The sequence below is a fragment of the Pelobates fuscus genome, chromosome 9 (genome assembly GCF_036172605.1).
Source record: "Pelobates fuscus isolate aPelFus1 chromosome 9, aPelFus1.pri, whole genome shotgun sequence".
NCBI classification, from domain to species: Eukaryota; Metazoa; Chordata; class Amphibia; order Anura; family Pelobatidae; genus Pelobates; species Pelobates fuscus.
This window is the reverse complement of record NC_086325.1, coordinates 29,261,605-29,282,940: the sequence shown is the minus strand read 5'-3', so window position 1 is coordinate 29,282,940 and position 21,336 is coordinate 29,261,605. Positions and strand designations below refer to the sequence as shown.

Sequence of the window (21,336 nt, the reverse complement as noted above, 5' to 3'; positions counted from 1 at the left end):
GGAGTGTCAACAGGTGCCTACCCCAGCACTATGGCAAGGTAAGGTTCCAAAAATCAGGGAAGCTATTGGAAATCCAGTTGCATGCGGTATAATATGTTTCATACAGTGGTTTTAGTGCTGCCCATGTATGTCCTATATATATTGGTAGCTAGGCCATGCTGGGCATGTGGTGTAGAATGCATGTACAGTTAAGCAGTGAGGCGGGCTGAAGTTGCTCACCTGGAATGAACTGAGCAGTAATTCTGCCGCTAGTTTGCTGTAGCGGAATCCCCCCTTTGCGCTTTCCTCAGGTATCAGGTTAAATACGGCCTCGTGAATCCCCAGTAAGGGGATCAGCGTCAATGTCGATTTGGCCAGTCTGTGGAATAAGGAGACAGTGATATCCCGTACCCACTAATAAATGAATAATGATTACACCACATGACTTTGTATGAAGATAATTTTCATATTATTCAGGTGCCTGTCAAACCGCCTTTCGGTAAAACAAACGTAAGCTTTACGACACACCAAGAAACATTAACTGATGACATTTATTAACTTTAAAAAAGCAACACTTTCTGTTTTACTTTTAATACTGTTGGCACCATAACCACATCAACGGATTGAATTAGTTATGGTGCCTTGAGTTCCGTGAGCTCTCACATCGCTGCTAAACAGTTTACTCACCATTTAGCAGAGATGCTCAGTTTACAGCAGAGGTCGAGCTAATTTTCCACCTCAATCAAACCATACCAATTTATAAAAGCGATTGGGGCAGTGATGAGCTGAAAGCTACCGTTGGTATGGCCTAAATATAGCACAGCTCCTTCTCCCATTTTGTCATTGGAGTCCAGACTGCAGGCTGCTGTTGACAGAGAATCTCGTAAACCATTTAGCAGTGATGCAGGACACGGAGTCCATGGACTCCAGGCACCATAAACACTCCAATCTCTTGCCTTCAGTATCTGTTTAAACAAGCGTAAACTTAGTATAATCACCAAAACGTGTGCACAGGCACTTCAAACCAGTGAAAATATATAATTTTAAAAATAAACAAGGAGCAAGCGCCATAAAATGTGTAAAGTCAATTTAAACAAAGCAATAAAAAGAAACAAAGCTACAGAAATCTCTTAATTCAGAATAAATATACTTAAACATATATGTGTCGACTTACTCTCATGCATGCGCGAGAGTACAACACTGGGATTCTGGGAACTCTGGAAAATCCCATAGATTGATGCCTAAATCCCACAGCCATCACTTATGATGGCTGCTGAGATTGGACAAAAGTTGACAGTAGAGCTCTGTCTTTTGTAAACATTTGACAAGCCCAGTCTTGTCTATTTGACATCTTATGATTACATTGCAATTTCTGTGAAATATATCTTCATTAAATATTGAAAATTACAGATTCTCTTTAACTGAACATATTTAGTTTTTAAGACTCCCACTGATCAGAGAAAACAAAAATCTGTGCCATCTCACTCAGGTAGAACATGGACGTACCTGTATTTACGATCACTTATTCTCATCTGATTGGCTCTCAGCTTCAGGACTAAAATCCGCAGTATACGCAGGAAGATCACAAAGTTTATCTGGTGTGAAATATAGAGAAATATAAAAAAAGAATAAATAAAGAATATTTCATCAGAATAAATGTACTTAACGGACAGAGAGAGACATGTCAGTATGTCACAATGTCGTTTGGAGGTCTGTTGTATCTGCAAACTTTAGTTTCAGTTTAGTTTTAGTTTAGTTTATGTTAGTAAAAAAAAAAAAAACAGTCAGAAATAAGTTTGTATAGTGAATGTAACCCTCGTCTCTTTCCTAGTCCAGCATCTCATTATGTAGAATATTTTAATTCTTCATACAGTACAGGTATTGCCATAAAGTGATATAAACAAAACAAAAATATGAATGTGTCTGTTATACATATAACTGGATACTAATATTCCATTTGTTGCACCAGTTGAAGCACCACTATAGGCACCCAGACCACTTCAGCTCAATGAAGTGGTCTGGGTGCCAGGCAGGGGCGTATTTGCCGCGAGGCAAACAAGGCATTTGCCTTGGGCGGCATTTTCCAGGGGGCGGCAAAAAAAGCCGCCCCCAAACGCCCAGGGCAAATGCCTTGTTAGCCTTGCGGCTAACAGACATCCTGGGCTGGTGGCTGCTGGGCTGGTTGCTGGGCGGGCGGGCGGGCGGGCGGCTGGCGAGGGAGCACTTCCTCTGAGCTGTCTGCTCAGCTCCCTCGCGCGCCGCAGAGTGAGGCTGGGAGCCGGAATATGACGTCATATTCCGGCTCCGCCTCCCAGCCTCACTCTGCGGCGCGCGAGGGAGCTGAGCAGACAGCTCAGAGGAAGTGCTCCCTCGCCAGCCGCCCGCCCAGCAACCAGCCCAGCAGCCCGACCGGCAGCCCCACTAGACCCCAGGGAGAGGGAGAACCCCCCCAGCATTCCCAAAGGTAAGGAGGCTGGGGGGGTAAATTAAAAAAAAAATGAGTTAATGTGAGTGAGTGTGTCTGTTAGTGTGTGTCTGTTAGTGTGTGTGAGTGTGTCTGTTAGTGTGTGTGAGTGTGTCTGTTAGTGTGTGTGTGTGTGTGTGTCTGTTAGTGAGTGTGAGAGTGTGTGTGAGTGTGTCTGACTGTGTGTGTCTGTTAGTGTGTGTGAGTGTGTCTGTTAGTGTGTGTGAGTGTGTCTGTTAGTGTGTGTCTGTTAGTGTGTCTGTTAGTGTGTGTCTGTTAGTGAGTGTGAGTGTGTCTGTTTGTCTGTTAGAGTGTGTGTGTGTGAGAGTGTGTCTGTTAGAGTGTGTGTGTGTGTCTGACTGTGTGTGTCTGTTAGTGTGTGTATGTCAGTGTGTGTGAGTGTGTCTGTTAGTGAGTGTGTGAGTGTGTCTGTTAGCAGCTAACAGACACACTCACACACTCACTAACAGACACTCACACACACTGACATACACACACTAACAGACACACACACTAACAGACACACTCACTAACAGACACACTCACTAACAGACACACTCACTAACAGACACACTCACTAACAGACACACTCACACACAGACACACTCATACACTCACACACACACTGACAGATACGCATCCATTAGCTAACAGTTAGCTAATGGATGCGTATCTGTCAGTGTGTGTGTATTTAGAAGGCGGGGGAAGGGTTGGGTGGGGGTGGCGGGGGGGGGGTGGGGGTGAGGGGGGCGCCTGAGTTTTGTCCTGCCTAGGGCAGCACAAAACCAGGATACACCCCTGGTGCCAGGTCCCTCTAGTTTTAACACTGCAGCTGAAAACATAGCAGTTTCACAGAAACTGCTATGTTTACATTGAGGGTTAATCCAGCCTCTAGTGTCTGTCTCCCTGACAGCCGCTAGAGGCGATTCCGCGATTCTCACTGTGAAAATCACAGTGAGAAGATGCCAGCGTCCATAGGAAAGCATTGAGAAAGTGTGTCTGTGTGTGTCTGTTAGTGTGTGTCTGCGTGTCTGTTAGTGTGTGTGTGTATCTGACTGTGTGTGTGTCTGTTAGTGTGTGTGTGTTTCTGTTAGCTAGTGTATGCGTATCTGTCAGTGAATGTGTGTGTGTGTATTTAGAAGGCGGGGCAGGGGAAGGGTTGGATGGGGGTGGCGCGGGCGGGCGGGAGGGGGGCGCCTGAGTTTTGTCCTGCCTAGGGCAGCACAAAACCAGGATACACCACTGGCTGTGGGTCCAGGTCCCCATCTCAAAATATGGCTAGACTATTGCCCTTCTTTGTAAATTTATATTGTGATAAAAATACTTGAACAGCATCACGTTCTCTATTTAGAATCTGCGATCGCACCATTTTTTAGAGCTGCGATCCGATGTTTCACATGGAAAAACTTTAATGTCACATGTTATGTTTATTGCCAGGAAATTGTAGCAGCCAGTCAACTATGCCAAAATCAAAACAATTGAAGACATCTAACTATTCGCTAAGAATCATATGTCAGACAGTATATTCATATTTGCACAATTATTTTTAGGAATGATATCACACAAGCAATATCAAGCACGGTGTGTGACATTTTCTGGACTGAATGACAAGTTGTGTTGTAAGAATAAACCCCAAATTAAAGAAGTTACGATAGCGTTCTTTTTGTTTGCATTTGTAAAGTCCAATCAAATGTCTTAATACGTTCCTTACGAATGCAAAAGTAACAATTCTGTATAACAGGCTGGACCACATTTACTCCTGGAGCTATGGTATTAGTAGTACGTGTCACGTTATCTCTTTCCCCACCTCCAACATGGCATTGTAGGGGTACAGCAATGTCGTTTGGGGGTCTGTGGATTCCAAATTGTAGTATTTTCTGGTTACATTCGGGTAACATCACAAAGAGGGTGGCATCTTTGGTCGGTGAAGCGTTATGGCATTTGTAGCTGAAGGACAATTTTGAACATTCTAGAATAGTGTTAAAAATAACTACTGTACTCACCAGAATAGCTAATAAGAGGGGAGATCGAATGATCCAAAAATAAGAAGAATTATCATTCCTTTCCCAGCACCTACAATAGAATAGATAAACACCTCTTAAAATATGCAAACACCAGGATGCGGCTTTTCCATGAGATTCAAACTTTCCTTAACACTCTGCGTGGAAAGCTGTCGTGGGTCTTGCCAACTTGACAAAACACTCTATAAACGGACACAAGTTTATATCATATTTTGTTTTACCCTGAAAAATGTATATGTTCTTATACGACCTGAGTATATCGTAATAACATACCACATCCTACAGTAATATTATCTTGTGTTGCGTTTGTGCATGATATATGATAAATGTTACTCTTCACCTTCATTCGTTAAAACTTCGTAAATATGGAATGTTAAGAAAAATTAATAAATGAACAAAGGAATTTCACTAAGGTAGCAATGTAAATGAAATACATAAGTTCCCTTTAATGGAAAGCTTTGTCTCTACTAAGAAGGCAAAAAGCAATAAGCACTGCAGATACATAGAAGCAAGATGTCATAAACATACATGCGCTATTGGTTTGAGTGGGAGGGATTCTGGGGTTGTATCTTTTTATATTGGTGTGTGCATGGAAACGCGCTTATTATTGAGTATCACAGTACCATTTTATGTGACAGTCTTGCACTCACTGTGTGTTTTCATAGAGTTGTCGAACTACCACCCAGGGGACTACAAACAGAACCGGTACTCCTAGAATAAGCAAAATATGTTTCAACTCAATAGCTGGTTAGGTTAATAACAATGTGAAACAATGGAATGTCTGCTAGCAACATAACGTAAAAAATAAACTCTCAATTCTCTGTGGCTTTTTAATTAACAGCCAAAATAGCACATTGCGGCATTTTTTCCCCAGTTTATTAACTCTTGCCTTCATTTTGAAAATATCAGGGTTTTTCCATTAAAGTGGCAAAAAATCTAAGTGAATGTAGAATTTTGGTGTGCAATAACCAAATACAGCTATGTTTTCGGTTTGTTTATTTGGGCAAATTATGAGATTCGCACTGAATTCTTCACAAATAACCCTGGCAGCTGTAAATTTATCACACAGTTTACTGTTTAGTGAATAATCTCCTGTGAGGTTTGGATCCCTGGGGACAAATTGTACCTAATCCACTTATCATTTATAAAGAACTTCATTAAGAGTTGTATGCATAATGCTATTTACTCTTATCTGATATATTATTCAAATATTATCCTATGTAGTGAGGTTTAATTAACTAAATGGCCAAATACTAAAAATAAAAATTTGTTTCCCACAATCATTCACGATGGATAATAATTTGTTATAATGCTTATTTGATATATTGACTTATTTGATAGCTGACTGTACATCATGTGATATAGTTCCATTTCTTTAATCCTCAAAAAACCAATGCCCTGTCAATATAAATAATATAATTATACTAAAAACTAACACAAGTCAGATTTGAGATCTTGTCAAATCCATCTTTTTAGGGGCGGGGCCGGACCGCCAAGCTGGACAGTCGCAAGTCAAAGCGGCTCCTGCAAAAAAGCTACTGAAAACCCTCTAAAATTATACATTGCCAGCTAAAACCGAACCGACAGCACAGATGCCCAGTGCCAGGGGACTGTTGGACCCGGGGAGAGGCTGGATCGCTGAGTTTCAGTCCCCCGGGGGAGAAAATCTTGATGACCCAACTCAGGCCTTCTTCTGCGGTGAGTGGGGCAGACGGACGCTGACACACTATCCTGTACCACAGAGCCCAGCCAAAGGTGCAGACTGATGCAGATCCGGCTCCGTGTCCCCCCCCCCATGGACCGGGGGGGGGGTGATCCCGGTCCTCACCCGGTGGCCATGAGCGTGGCTCCACGGTCGGGGAAGGGGGGCCTGACAGCTACCTCCAAAATGGCGGGCGCCATGTGCACGGACAGCAATGAGAAGGCTCCCTCCCTCCTGGCGTTCACTGCTGTTCTAACAGTCCCTGACAACCGAACCCGCCAAACAGGGAAGCGGCAAAAACCGCGCCAACCCTCCCAACTGCTCCAGCCGACAACAGGAAAAACAAGCAGCGTGAGAGGGTGAATGTCAGCGGCAGCGCCGAGGGGACAGAACACGGCGCATCGACCATTCCCACCCGGGGGGACCGCGCCAACCGCCCAGCGAGACAAACCCACCAACGGACTGATCCTGTGTTCGCCTTACACTCAGCCTGCAACAGACCAGCCTGGAAAGCGGTGGATCTCAGGGAATAACGTCCAGCTCCTAAACAAAGAGGACACACACCCGCGGAAGACCGAAGGTATCAAGCCTAACACACCAAGCCAGCAATCCAGAGGAACCCTACGAAAACTGCAGAACAAAACATGGACAAAACAAGCCCTGATACCTGCTCTGAAGGACGCTTGCACCTTACCACACAGACACAACAGAGCAGGTATCGGATAAAATCAGGACTGCCCCCATATGAAAAGGCCTTGGTCCCCTAGAACGCCGACCCCTTCCCACGGAGGAGGCACAGAGAACCCCGGCGCACCAGAGTGTCAGCTTTGCTAATTGTCCCAATCTATCTAGCCTCTCTAAAACGACACGCAAAGATCTCGCCTAGTGGTTAACTTATAGCTTGTACTAGGCGGTGACAGCAGGTTAAATGCTAAATATATGACACTCATAACCAACGTTATATTCCTGCACCACAAGTGTCATCACAAGCATAGACCCATACTACTCAAACCTATTAATCTAGCTATGTCAATATTTACTATATCTTAGATAGGCATTAAGTTTAAGCTTGTATTTGAATTGTCACTGACACCATCACTGATTAGTACTAGCCTGTTTATGTAGCTACCGTTGAATATATCTGTATTACTCTTGACCCATACAATTTATAAAATGTGCAGCTATCTCAAATGTCACACATGTTTAACACTGTTTTATTAAGCCTGCTAATGCTGTCGTGGCATTGCATGGATGTATGTTAATTATCGCACAATAAAATATAGAATTTAAAAAAAAAAAAAATCCATCTTTTTAGTTTAAGGAACACTATAGGGTCAGGAACATAAATTATGTATTCCTGACTCTATAGCATTAAAAACACCATCTAGCCATCCTGGCCTCCTCGGATGTAGTAAAATCTTACTTTTATTAAAGCCTGCTGGTGCTGGCTCTACCCCTGATCTGCCTCATTGGCTGACATCATCAGAAGTGATGATCTCATCCAATCACAATACTTTCCCATAGGAAAGTGGCCAGTGGAAGTATCCCTAGGCTGTAATGTAAACACTACATTTTCTCTGAAAACTGCAAAAAGCCTAAAGGAAATACCTATACTCACCAGAACAGATATAAGAAGCTGTAGTTGTTACGGTGACTATAGTGTCCCTTTAAGTAATTTTAATCCTCTTATTCAAACTACTCAATACTTTGACTATCCCAGAATATTTTAATAGCACACAAGTATATTCTTCATTAGCTACTTCATTTTTTATAATTCTGGATTGAATGATACTTGCAATATTTACTGCAGAGGGCATCGGAATTAGCATACAGCCAGCTGTGCAACCCACTTAGATTATTATTAATTTAATTTAGCGTAACATATTATTATTATTATTATTATTATTAAAAATATGCTATAATAGCTTAGGTGGTAGATAAAACTAGAAATGGAGCACCTTTATTTCTTATGGGTCCAAAACTTTTTGGTACATATTCACCAATTAAAGGGACATATACAATGACATGGAGTAATACGCACACATCATTGCACTTACCCCAGCCTAGTAGCATATATCGAGGAAGTGCCCCTTCTTCGGAGAATGACAACACAATCAGCAGGTTGTGCAGATACAAACCTTCTACCAAAAGCCAATAATAATTGGCAGCCAGGAAATATAGCGAAGTTATGTGAGCTAAACGACACCCCACCATGGTCTGAAAGGGAAGTGAGAGAGTGGTTTATTGCACACCCACACATATGGAACATGTCAACACAGAGTGAAAAATTGTGATCGTTCATAAATCATGGTACGCCCCCAGCCTTCCTATGGACCCACGAAAACCCCATAGCCAATTCAGGCACAGGGACCGGTGCAACTTACCTTTCCCCACATTGTGTTGATCCCGCATTTGTGTTCCTAAGATGGTGGCACCAGGAATTCCAATCTCTGTCCTACCTTGGGTGTGCCCATCAAATGATACGGACGTTAAAGTCCTCCAATAAACCTGTGCTGCCTCTTGCAATCGTGCAAAAGTAAACACAGAGCGCCTGTGACGGGCAGCTCCCAGAAGTGACACAACCCAGCCAATGGCAAAGGCCATGGAGCTTCCACCATTTGCCAACTTTTGTCAACCTTCAGGTCACACATAAGAAAAAGTAGTCCCTACTTTTCCTTATATATAACATTTAAAAAAAAACAACATAATTTGGAAAAAATAACAACAACAACAAAAAAAAAAGTGGGGGAACTAAGGTGGGCCAGGGTTGGAGCATACCAATAATTAAATAAAAGTGACATAGTGTGTAACATACTGTACAGGGAAAGCTTAGGCTGACGACCAGCATTAAAGAAAGTGAAGATTGTGAACCACTTTTATTTGTCAGAATGAGAGACATTTTGCACTAAAGGAATTTATAGTTAAAACAGGGAGTAAGCAATGGCATTAAAATGAATACATCTAGAGGTGCACCCACAAAACTTATATATATATCATGTCATATGACGGCAACTGTGTAGCGGAACATTCTAACTGATACCCCTCTAAGCATAATGTGTAAAATGTACTTTTACCGGAGAGAAGCTCGCTAGCCCAGGACACAGCTCTACAGTGTTGATTCCACCCACTTACTTTTTCTCTGGATAAATTTGTGAAGTCTTTCTCTGCCTGGAGCATGCTCTTCTCTCTAAATAAAAGTGCGTCTCTTGTCAGCACTGACACTCCGCGTAGTATGAACGAGACAAACAGGTTGCAGTGGATCAGATTCCGAGTGCAGCGCAGGCGCCTGTCACACAAAACAATACATTTGGTAAGCAATCTTATTTTTCTAAAGCATTACCTAGCAGCGTGTTAGCATTCTGGAAAAGTTTGGGGCTACTCATTAGAATGAGAATTATAGAAAATAAAAAATGGAAGTGCACATTCAAAGCCAAATAACTGAGATTGTAAAATAAGACATTTAAAGAAACAGTGTGGACCCCTATGGCACTTTATCTTACTGAAAGTGTTTTATGTGTGAAGAGTATGTCCTCTTTTTTATTTAACAAATAGAGCAGATTTCAATAGAAATTTACACTTTTATAAATTAAACTTGTTACTTCCTGGTTTGGTTAGCTCAGTGGAGCTAAACTCAAGAGGCAGCAATTGCCCAGAGCACCTGCCTTGCAAAGACTCATTGAGCTGCATTGGGAATTCTGTGACTGGACAGTCATAAAAAGTGGGCGGAGTTAGAAGGGGATGGCTTGCAAATGTTGCAGACAAGAGATCTGCAGCTTTTGCAAACGGTTTTTAAATATATTCCCATTGAAAACATGCACAATTTAATGTATGCATGATTGTTGATTTTTTTTTTTATTTGGGCAGTTGGAGAATTTCTGAGTTTTTTAACCCCTTAAGGACCAAACTTCTGGAATAAAAGGGAATCATGACATGTCACACATGTCATGTGTCCTTAAGGGGTTAAACCTGCAATTCACTTCACTTCTATCATTCCTATGTTTGTGAAAGGCCCTCAAAGTTTGTGCTGTCTGTAGCCACAAGTAAGAATTGGAAAACCTTTGAAAATCTATCCATCCATCCATCCATCCATCCATCTATCTATCCACCATAGCCCTTTTTCTATATTATTTCTTCCATGCTAGTCTTCATTATGCCACTGTAGCTGTTCTTATTCTTTTTCATGTCATGATTATTTCCTTTTTATCCTGTTTACTATTTTTTAATGCATGCTCTCATAATCGTTTATGTTTTCTCCTACCAATGTCATCTTGTCACTGCCATTACCCATTTTTTAATATCCCTTTTATTTTATTTCCTGTATTTTAGAACTTTAAATTGAATAGGGGTGCTTTCCTGCAAAGATACGAACCTCAGCTGGGTGAGTATGCATACGGCGACAATGAGTGCAGTGACGGACACACTGTATCCCACGTTGTACATGACACGTATTGTCAAAAGGAACCAAGACTGATGCTGAAACGGAAACAGAATTCATTGCAAAGTAACTTCTACAAAAATATGGAACAATTCGTCCAAATAAAATTCTTGTTAATTTTTCCCAGAAACGATTCGATACCAAATCGATCCCATCTACAGATTCCACAGCAGACCTGCAGAAATTGTATTAGTTTATTCCAAATTAGCCAAATAAACATTTTTTTTAATCCACCCTCAAGCTAATTGATTACTCTGCAAAATAAGTAAACATTCACTAATTCAGTTGCAGATAGAAAGGATTTTGATTGGGCTATTCTTTTCATCTGTAAACAAACCACAGTTTTGCACATATCTGCTTCAGAAGTAAAATCATTCGGACTGAATTTATTTGCCGATTTACTCAAATCTTCTTCAGACGAATCGCTTAAAATTAAATTCTGCCCATTTGTGTTACAAAGTAGAGAACATTTCAATGCTGTTTAATCGCTAATTCACAGATTGCAGTTCTGTGCTAATTATTACAATATAAGAACAATCAAAACAAAGTAAAACAGTAGAACAAAAAAAGTAAAACAGTAGAGCAAAAAAAAAAAAAACAATACAGTATCATTGATTTATTTTTTAAATGTATTTACTGAACCTAAAATTGCGGAGAACTGAAAAGGTCATTGCGAATTTGAGGCCAAATAGCTGAACTGGAGAATTTTTCAATTTGACTACTTTGGCCTACAATCTCCAATTACCTTGCAGGGCCAGAATAACATAGCGGCCGAGGAAGCTGCAGTTCCAGAAGCATGTCCCTTAAATAGGCCTATGGAGACTGACAGAAAAACGATAAGTATTTTTAATATCGCTACTTTCCACAATACACTTGCTCTTTAATGTTGTGCAGAAGGAGGGCACTGTGAGGACTCAAGAATACCCCACTGAAATACTATGGATTGCAGGACACTGGCCTAGTATTGAGAATGTATCATCAGATCAAGGACTCTTGGTAGTTTTTTTTTTTTTTTAAGATTGGCGCTGTGAATTACCAGCAATGCTCTGTAATTAGGTCCATCATTATTGTTACCGCCAGGCCCATTAGGCTCTTAATCCAGCACTGTTGCCTTGTCAGTTCTCAAAATAGAACCCTATAATCTGTCGTTATATCATAAGCAATTCTACAATACCAATATTAGTTATCAAACATTTATAACTTGATTTCCTAAGAGTGAATCAAATCACATCCAATCATGACTATTGTTTTTTGTAAATAAAGGAAGTAAAGTGATTCAAGACTTTGCGAGCCCTGCAGAGGTCAAACGATGTGTCGGAGCTGTTTTTTTTTTCATGGTTATTTCATGAATAGAATGATTTCATCAGATTAACAGCACACACGATTATTCAATAAACTCCAAGTGTGCTTCTAAAAATGCAGAATATTTAAGGTACACTGTAGGCATCTCATTGAAGTGGGATGGGTGCAGTGTCCGGTTTTCGAGAAACTGCAATGTTTATATAGCAGAGTTAACACTGTCTCTAGTGGCTGTCTACCAGACAACCACTAGAGGCGCTTCCTGCTCTTTCACAGAGTTTAACGTGAAATTATGCTAGATGTCCTCTCACTCTGCATGAGAACGTCCAGCGTCTTGATAATCCCCATAGGAAAGCATTGAGTCAATGCTTTCCTATGGGGGGAGGGGTCTAAAGCGTGCCTGCGGTGTATGCACTTTGATTCCCCCTCGTGATGATGTCGGAGGAGGTTGAGATGGAGCCAGGAGGACACCATAGTTTTAGGAATACAGCTTTGTATTTGTTTGATTTAGAATTAGCATTTGGTTATTCACCGTGGTCAATCTGGGTTATTCACTAATGTAAGAATTCAAAGTGAATTTCCAAATTAAGGTCAATATAGCAGAGCTGGAAGATTCTGTAAGTCAGGTATACTGTCAGTTTGAATGTAAATGTAAAATTCACTTTGAATTCTCACTTAAGCAAATAACCCTGTTAGACTCAATATGTTGACATTCCATTAAGGATACAGGAATACCGTCATTAATTAAACACTAAGTTGTTCTATAGTTCATAACAATTTAATTAATGGACTCTGCCCAGGTCATGGGTTTGGCAGTTGGCTCTTGTCATGCCAGGAGCATCTCTTACTTCTGAGTTCTCTTGCTCTGGGTCAACATTCTCACACTGAGTGTTGTCTCTCCATGGCTTGCCTGTGTCATCCAGGACCCACTGGCCGTCAAAGCCACAGCGCTGAAAGACGAAGCCCACTTTTACTAAATTGGGGAGGAAGAGATAAGAAAGGAGAAGAATTAAATGTAAAAAAAAATGTTTTCAAAAGATTTTACACCCCACATCCTCTCAGATTTTACACCCCACATATAGGACTGCAAAGCTACGAAGTAAAAACTTTGCTGGGGTCCTGTCTAGTTGTACAAATAAAGGAATATAAATAATAATAATAATAAAAATGGAAATGTAGAGTTGTGATGATTTAGAATTCTTGCCATGAATGTTACACATAGACCAGAGTCACCAGAAGATAGACTGGCTGGCCACCTAAGAACTTTGTATAGACATTCCAAACCATGTGGAGGAAAGGTAAACCTTTAATGAGAAATGTTTGTCCCCTTGGAGGGCATACATCAAACCACATGGCTTAGTAAGGCTTCAACTATCACTGGGGTGGATTAAAGTGAAATTCTAAGTGTCTAAGTCTTTGGATATTTCTTGTAGATTTTCCACCCAAAAAAACAAACACAAAGAAAATACTTAATTTTTTTTTTTTTTTTAATTCTTTATTTTTGTTGTGCGGGTGATTACAGAGCATTGTCATGCGCCACAACGAAAATACTTAATTTTTAAGTATTAATATATATATATTTTATATAACTATTTCAGTTAATCCATGTGGCACAGAAATTATCACATTGTTGAAATGTCATCTTCTTATAAAAGTAATGTGAAGACAATACCCTCTATTCCTTTAAAACGGTTTGTCTTTATTTTATCTTGCTCAAACAGTAGGACATATGGTCTTAACAGCTAAACCGTCATGACAGTGGGGATATCAACCCCCCCTCGCCCCCCCAATTATGTGAGGTGGATTTATACTACACCCACGCAATGCTTACATGGTAGCACAACCTGTCCTTTAACCCCTTAAGGACACATGACATGTCTGACACGTCATAATTCTCTTTTATTCCAGAAGTTTGGTCCTTAAGGGGTTAAATCTCTTGTGTCTCTCCTGTGTCTTACCTTTGGAGTACCACGGTAAGTACGATGGACAGGGTTCCGCATGCGTTGTGTTAGCTGCAGCATCTCCCCAACACACGTACCAGTCAAACGTTCGATTACAGAATACGCCTGTAACAGGTTACATGTCATATGTACAAGCATGTAAGGGGGATTCAACATGTGCTTGGGAAGACGTACAGTAACTGATCATATTTCTGCCATGTGTACAACCTAATTAAAGGGTAACTGTCACTTCCCTGAATTTATAATATTGTGTTTGCATATCTCTAGGTTTAACAAATATGTATTTGTGAGGAGTGCAAAACTAAATTAAATACAGAAATTCACACCTTTTTATCCTGCTACTGGATGCCTCCATGTCAGTGATTGATATAATCTCTGCCCTTTGAACTGTCCGAAGTGGATAATAATTCAATGGTGTAAATTCTAGAGAAGTGATATGTCTCTTATAAAATGTTGCAAAAAGTAAAAACAAAGTTCTAACAGTAGAAAGTAGCATAATGTCAATGAAAAACAGTGAACGCATCAGGAACATCCCCTTCGCTGTACACAGAGACTGCTTTACTTTTAGCAATTTACCGCAAAAAACGAGTGTCACTAAATGTTACAAATACGACCCCGTCTGCAACGTCTAAGAACCTTTTGTTTATGAAGACATGGTGGAAGAGTTTTTTTTTTTTTTTTTTCTATTTACTCATCTGCGGTAAATCCAGCTTCAAAGAGCTGCTAAAGAAAATATGTCAAGTAAACAAATGTAACTTTATCATCTGACATGCTAAAGATATTATATCAGCCAACAGCTTTTGGCTTGAATTTTTTATTCTATGTATTGGTTGTTTGGTGTGTTTTGTCTGTGCTGTTTGTGTGTTTGTGCATTGTGGAGTCTCACCACTCATGGCAGGCTCTGTCTGCATCCTATGTTCACAATCCGCTTGGTATTTTTCCCACGCTTGCACTGTGTCATGTACAGTGAGTGTCTGGACACCCTGTGACAACACAACACAATGAATCACAGGATTCAATAACACAAATAAACTGCATTAGGAATTCAGAACACAATGTTAGCTTATCTGAGTGCCTAGGGTCACCACCCATCACCCCCAGCCAGTTTGTTTTTGTTATATTAAAGTCATACATGTATTGCATTCAGGGCCAGTGCAATGAATTTTGGCTACACAGGCAAAGATGCATTGTGCCGCCGCCACCCCCCCCCACCCCCCACCCCCAATGAAAATAGAATGAGTCCTCACCTGTGTGTCTTGTAATTTCCGTTTTGAATTTCTTACTATCTTTAGCGTACTTTATCCCCCCTTTACTATGTCTTACACCCTCTTGTGTGTCTCTTACAACTCCCCTTGTGTATCTTACTTTCCCCAGCCCCTTTGTGTGTCTCTTTCTCCTCCCCAGCCCCTTTGTGTGTCTCTTTCTTTCCTCCAGACCCTTTCTGTTGCTTTCTCCCCTCAGTCTGTTTTGTGTGTCCCTTCCCCCAGGGCCCTTTGTGTGTCTTTTTTCCCCATGCCTAATAGACATAGATATATAGCAACACACAGCGATACAGACACACAGTCACAGAGATATGCAAGTACACAGTCATACCAATCTACACATACAAGTACGTCATGCAAACACAGACATACAGACACACACACACAGAGATATTTAGACACTGTCATACAGATACATTCAGATACTGTCATACAGAGACATACAAACACAGACAAACAGAGACATACAGGCACATACATATATAGTCTTATAGTCATACAGATACAGGGATACAAAGCAGGGGTCTGTGAAAATTTTGGGGGTGTAGTGGGGTGATAGATGTTGTAGTTTGAGGGATGTGTAATAGGGGAGTTAGGGGATGTGATGGAGGGGACAGGGGCTGTAGGGGGGGAGACAGGGCATGTAGAGGGGGGAGGCAGGGGCTGTAGTGAGAGGTGCAAGCCTGGATGGCTGTTAGAGCTGCTTCCTTTCTCAGTCTTACCTAGTGTGCATCACAACATATTAGTGTCTCCTCCCTCTGCATGCAGACACTGAACTTTCCTCATAGAGATGCATTGATTCAATTCATCTCTGTGAGGAGATGCTGATTGGCCAGGGCTGTTTGACTTGTGATGGCTCTGCCCCTGATCTGCCTCCTTCACAGTCTCAGCCAATCCTATGGGGAAGCATTGTAATTGGCTCAGAACAACACTTCTGATGATGTCAGCAGACAGCTTGCTATTCTAAGGCAGACAGGGGCAGAGCCAGCAGCTTCAGGCTTGAATACAAGTAAGATTTTACTATATTTAGGGAGGCAAGAGAGGGCCAGGGGGACTAGATGGTGGTTTTAACACTATAGGGTCAGATATATATGTTTGTGTTCCTGACCCTATAGTGCTCCTTTAAGCATAATAATATAACTATTACTATTTTAACGCTGCCACCACCAAGACAATTTATAAATGGGGTTACTTAGTCCCCCAGGTAACTTAATAATAAGAAAGCACCAAATGTAACTTAGCACAAAATCTATGTAATTGCAAAATACTAATTACTCTCTTCAGGTAACGTGATTCTTTAACAAACAAAGGCAGAACTTAATAAAGGAATATTTATTATGAGCAAAAAATAGTCACAGTGCATACTAAAATATAGCTGACAATAAAATTAGGTACACCAACAACAGATAAAACCAAAAGGGATAAAATAACAGAAGTCCTAATCACTTACTCAAGTTTTCAAAGTAAAACTTTTGTCCCAGGGGGTCTCTGGTAAGAAATATGGTGACTCACTTACAATTAGATTCTGGCCCCTCAAGCAAGTACAATGCACATTTCAGTATTAGAGAATAGAGATATACCCTGTGGATTATCAAGCCTCACCCGGAGGTGGAGACAAGTGACCATCCCCTTGTGTGCCAGACCAACATCAATCCAAATGGAAACATTTGGTTCTATCTCCTCTTTTGTGCCTGCCACAGAAATAATAATCGCATCTATGAATTGGTTACAATTTCTCTATTCCATAGATATGTCACACTTCTTACTTGTGACCCAATAGAGCGGACATTCCAATCCCTTCCCATATGGTTAAGTTATGCAAATCATGTTTGGGCTTGATTAGTAGATTGTGCTGGTCAGATTCCAAATATAACAAAAATGAGGCTTAATTATTATTCTGTGGGTAAATATTAACGTTTATTACTTTAGGATATGATACTGGAACACAAGGCTTGTTTTTCATCTTTTCTTGAAAGCTAATGATTATTAACATATCAAAGAAATCCCCTCATCAATTAAAATGCAGAGGCCCTATGGCTGAAGTCATCTAGTTTACATTGGAGCTAGACTTCCAGGCCACTTATGTGTGACTTCTCACACCTTACAGAGCTTTTGATTAATCACAGGATCAATGCATATTGGTGAACCATCTGCTCCCTTTCACATTCCTATGCAATTCCCACTACCCCTTCTGTCATCTGATCTTTACCAAGTGGTCAATTCATATATGCACTAAACAAATTGCATTAATATTTTATTAAACAACAATGAATTATGCAGCCTTGGCGTGACACTGTCTATTTCCCCTTGCAGAGCATTGCTACCTATCTCCCTTTGCAGAGCATTGGCTCCAGTTCCCCTTGTAGAATTTTGCCTTCATTGACAATTTATATGACGTGTTTGAACATACTGACTTGAAAGTTTTTTAGATTCTTGAAACAGAAATATAGAGTACAAATCTTTCCTTGAACATTTATGTTTCCTAATTACCTTCTGTAAAGAAAATTAAATTTTGTAAGCCCCCAGGTGACAGGTAGTGGGTTAATCCATTTTATGAAGTATTTAAAACTATATCAAAAACAGGGAACAGCAACTAAATAACAAACTGCTAACTTCAGATCAAATGAACCTGGTTGAAGAGGATTTTTTTTTTATTTATAAAATATTTTACCAGGAAAGATACATTGAGATTTCCCTCGTTTTCAAGTATGTCCTGGGTCCACAAAACATTGCATTGATACAACAGAGTACAATAAAATACAAAACCAATATTAATACACAATATATACAAAAATTACCATAGAACAGGTAGAAAATATATAATCAACCATGACAGGTGCATTCTGTTTTGAGGTATGTAGAGAGGGATCTCTTAAAGGACTTCAGGCTTGGGAAAGATTTTAAAGTGTTCGGGAGGTCATTGCATAATTGCGGAGCTCTGTAGAAAAAGGAGGATCGGGCTGCTTTCTTTTTGTATTGAGGTAGACTAGAGTAAAGTGCTGGTACTGGATCGGAGGTTATAGGCGGTGGGAACAGCCAGAGAGAGCATTCTGCTCAGGTAGGGTGGGAGCTTCCCAGAAAAGCTCTTAAACACAAGGCTGGAAAGATGAAGGGTGCGTCTGGATTCCAGCGACAGCCAGTTTAGTTCTTTTAGCATGTCACAATGGTGGGTCCTGTAATTACAATGTAGCACAAATCGGCAGAACGAGTGATACAATGTGTTGAGTTTATTAATGTGGGATTGCGATGCAGATGCATATACTACATCCCCATAATCAACGATTGGCATCAGCATTTGCTGTACAATCTTTTCCTTTACTGTAGGGCTTAGGCAGGATTTGTTTCTGTACAGGGCACTTAGTTTTGGATAAAGTTTAGGTGCAAGTTTTTCTATGTGGAGATGGAGAAAGTTTTAACTGTGGCTATATTGCCTAAAATTTTCAATTCGCTACAATTCATTATTTAGTGAACATACTATTGTGTTAATAGATTGTTATTGTTCAAGGGTCAAAGTGAATAGGCATAGGGTAATGCTAACCGAACTATGAATCTGTACCTAGATTGCAAAATTCACACAAAAAAATACCAAATTGTTACATAGTTACATAGGCTGAAAAGAGACTTGCGTCCATCAAGTTCAGCCTTTCTCACACCTGTTTTTGCTGTTGATCCTAAAGAACCTAGTATAAACCACTTTCCAATTAAACAACAAACTAGGGAAAATATTCCTTATTGACCCCAGATTGGCAGTCAGATCTCTCCTTGAATCAAGAAGATGTGAATTTATCAATTTGTGCACGTAGGCCTCAATTCAATAAGCTTTGCAAATGATTAAATACTGTTAGAAAACTTTCCAAACCCCATGGAGATGGACCCATAGTCCTTTCTTCTGTTTAGACCAGCGGAGGGACCGACCAGATATGAGCAGAAATGTTACAATATAATCACCTTGGCTGCAAGAAGGGCACTTGCTGCCAACTCTATGAAGTAAGAAGTCCCATCTCTTAGAGAGGTCAAATCCATGAAAGAACGTAATAAACTAATTGGCCAACTCACAGCAGAGGTGAGGGGTGGTGAGGCCACGTATCGGAAAATTTGGGCCAGGTGGGAGGAGATGTGACCCTATTACGGGATAAGTCATGAGGGAGAGTTTTCGGTTTGGATGCTTGCGGCACTCCTGCCCCCCCCCCACCCTTCTCCTATACTTATAAATATTTAGTCTGGGATCTCCTGCTTTCAACTGCAAGACGGGCTCTGTATCTTACCAAAGTCTAGCGATATTGACATTTACATACAATGTGACAAAGATTTCAGCTCACAAATTCTGGTGCATGCATTAAGGCCTGTCTAGATGTTAATGTGTAATGATCCTGAGACAACGTTGTACCAGGCAGCTGCTGTCATTTTGGATTGCTTTATTTCAGTGTTATCATTTCTTCAAAACACGGGAATTTGTATAAGCGTTTTTATGTGTCATGGCACTTTGTATTGCAAATTTCCCTGCCTTTTAAATAAAGAATATAAAAAATAAATAAAAGAAAACTTTGTAAACAATTTATCTACAAAAAATCCCATTAATTGTTATTGTGACTTCTCTACATGAATCATTTGGCAAGTGTTTTTAAAAAGTATGAAATCATTTAGAAATCTTATTAAAGGCACTCTATAGGCACTCAGACCATCTCCTATCAATGAAGTGGACTGGGTTCTATGTTCCCATAGCTGATCCTTGTGAGTAAAACAATACCGTTCTGCAGGAACTAAAAACTTTACATTGCAGGGTTTAAAGGACTTTAGTGGCTGTCAGTAGAGTCGATTACGACAGTATAGTTAAGTAAAACTTGGCACGCATGCGCACTAGCCTCCTAACTCTTTCATATGAAGATCATCGAGTTAATCAGTTAACTAGAAACTATAGTGTTAGGAGAACATATTTGTAGTGTTCCTTTAAATCAAGGCCATAGTTGGCTCCTTAAAGATTCAAAAACTTACACCCCACTCACTGCTCACTCTATTATGTGGCTCAAAACATTCACTGAAAAAAAATCCACTGGAAAAAGGACAATTTATAGAGCACACACTTCAATTGCTGTCCTCTTCAATAAGGAAGTTCAAACCCAGAGTAGACAAACAATAAATTCAAACAGACGCGCCCACCTTCATAAAATCCAATCTTTTATTCGCCCCTTAGGTCTTTAAAAAACACAAAGAAGGGGGCGGGGCCAAGCCAGCAAGCGGAGCAGTCGCACGAAGGCTGAGCTCCTGCTGGATTCACCGACAAGCACCGTTAACTCGCCAAAAAACGAGACATACACCTACCGGGATACTCTACCTGCATAAAGGAGGTCCCGGTGATACGCCTGATACTTTCCACAAGTGATTTGGTGATCGGGAACCCAAGATGGCTGGCTAGGGCCTACACGCGACGGAGACAGGGAGAGACGGTCGCTCTCCCAGTCAACGAACCGGAGAAACGGACCTGCCAGCAACCTGCCCCCCTCCCCCAACCGGTGGGGGTTATCCCGGTCCAAAAGGACACAAACGGGCACAGAACAGAAAGGAAGAGGCAAACGAGCGGAGAGACGAGGCGCGGCCCTGCAAAATGGCCGCCGCCACGTGGAATCAAACCGCAGAGAGACCCGACCTCATGGCCAGGCTAGATGCCATAATAACTTAGTTCTGGGAGAAGATGGCAGCTAAAGAGTGAAAAGCAGAGGCTCACAGTCAGGCCACACGCTCACCCAAGGTATTGCCGACACACTCCCTAAGCAGGCGCAAACTCCCTCCCCCAGTTAAAGCAAGCAATGGGCGCCAAAACGGACGGAGCTCCCGGCGGGCCCGTAAACCCAAACGACTGACCTTGCCACAGACAGGGCACCGCTGAGGTAGCCATCCTGAACGCTCCAGCTCACAATCCCGTCAAGCAAAGGGACTCAGCCCAGCGACGGAAACCCACACCATTGAAGGGACCCAGGCAGCACCCTACAAGCCTCCCCTGCTTACCACGCAAGGACACCACTCCTCAACTAGACACGCTGGACTCGCTCAGCAGGGGCACAGGGACTGTACCCACAATGGGCTCACACCCCCTGGCCAGAACAGCACCCACACGGCTCCGACGGCCCCACAGAGTGGGCGTCGGCTGATAACAGACCACCCTGGGGACTAAGACCTGCTGTTCTAATATGTTTTAAATCGTTTAACCCCTGGTTC

At 41.3% G+C, this 21,336-nt stretch overlaps 1 protein-coding gene across 1 annotated transcript in view; it reads right to left on the bottom strand.

The window, feature by feature from the left end:
• GIPR (gastric inhibitory polypeptide receptor) overlaps nucleotides 1-21,336 on the bottom strand; it is a 38,031-nt gene that overhangs the window by 3,515 nt on the left and 13,180 nt on the right. The window contains exons 3-12 of the mRNA XM_063433321.1: nucleotides 14,748-14,844; nucleotides 13,859-13,966; nucleotides 12,749-12,873; nucleotides 10,536-10,639; nucleotides 9,299-9,452; nucleotides 8,224-8,383; nucleotides 5,115-5,175; nucleotides 4,447-4,516; nucleotides 1,486-1,574; nucleotides 220-358 (exon numbers count right to left, since the gene is read on the bottom strand). Of these exons, the coding sequence (XP_063289391.1) occupies nucleotides 220-358; nucleotides 1,486-1,574; nucleotides 4,447-4,516; nucleotides 5,115-5,175; nucleotides 8,224-8,383; nucleotides 9,299-9,452; nucleotides 10,536-10,639; nucleotides 12,749-12,873; nucleotides 13,859-13,966; nucleotides 14,748-14,844 (1,107 nt within the window). The remainder of the gene's footprint in view (nucleotides 1-219; nucleotides 359-1,485; nucleotides 1,575-4,446; nucleotides 4,517-5,114; nucleotides 5,176-8,223; nucleotides 8,384-9,298; nucleotides 9,453-10,535; nucleotides 10,640-12,748; nucleotides 12,874-13,858; nucleotides 13,967-14,747; nucleotides 14,845-21,336) is intronic.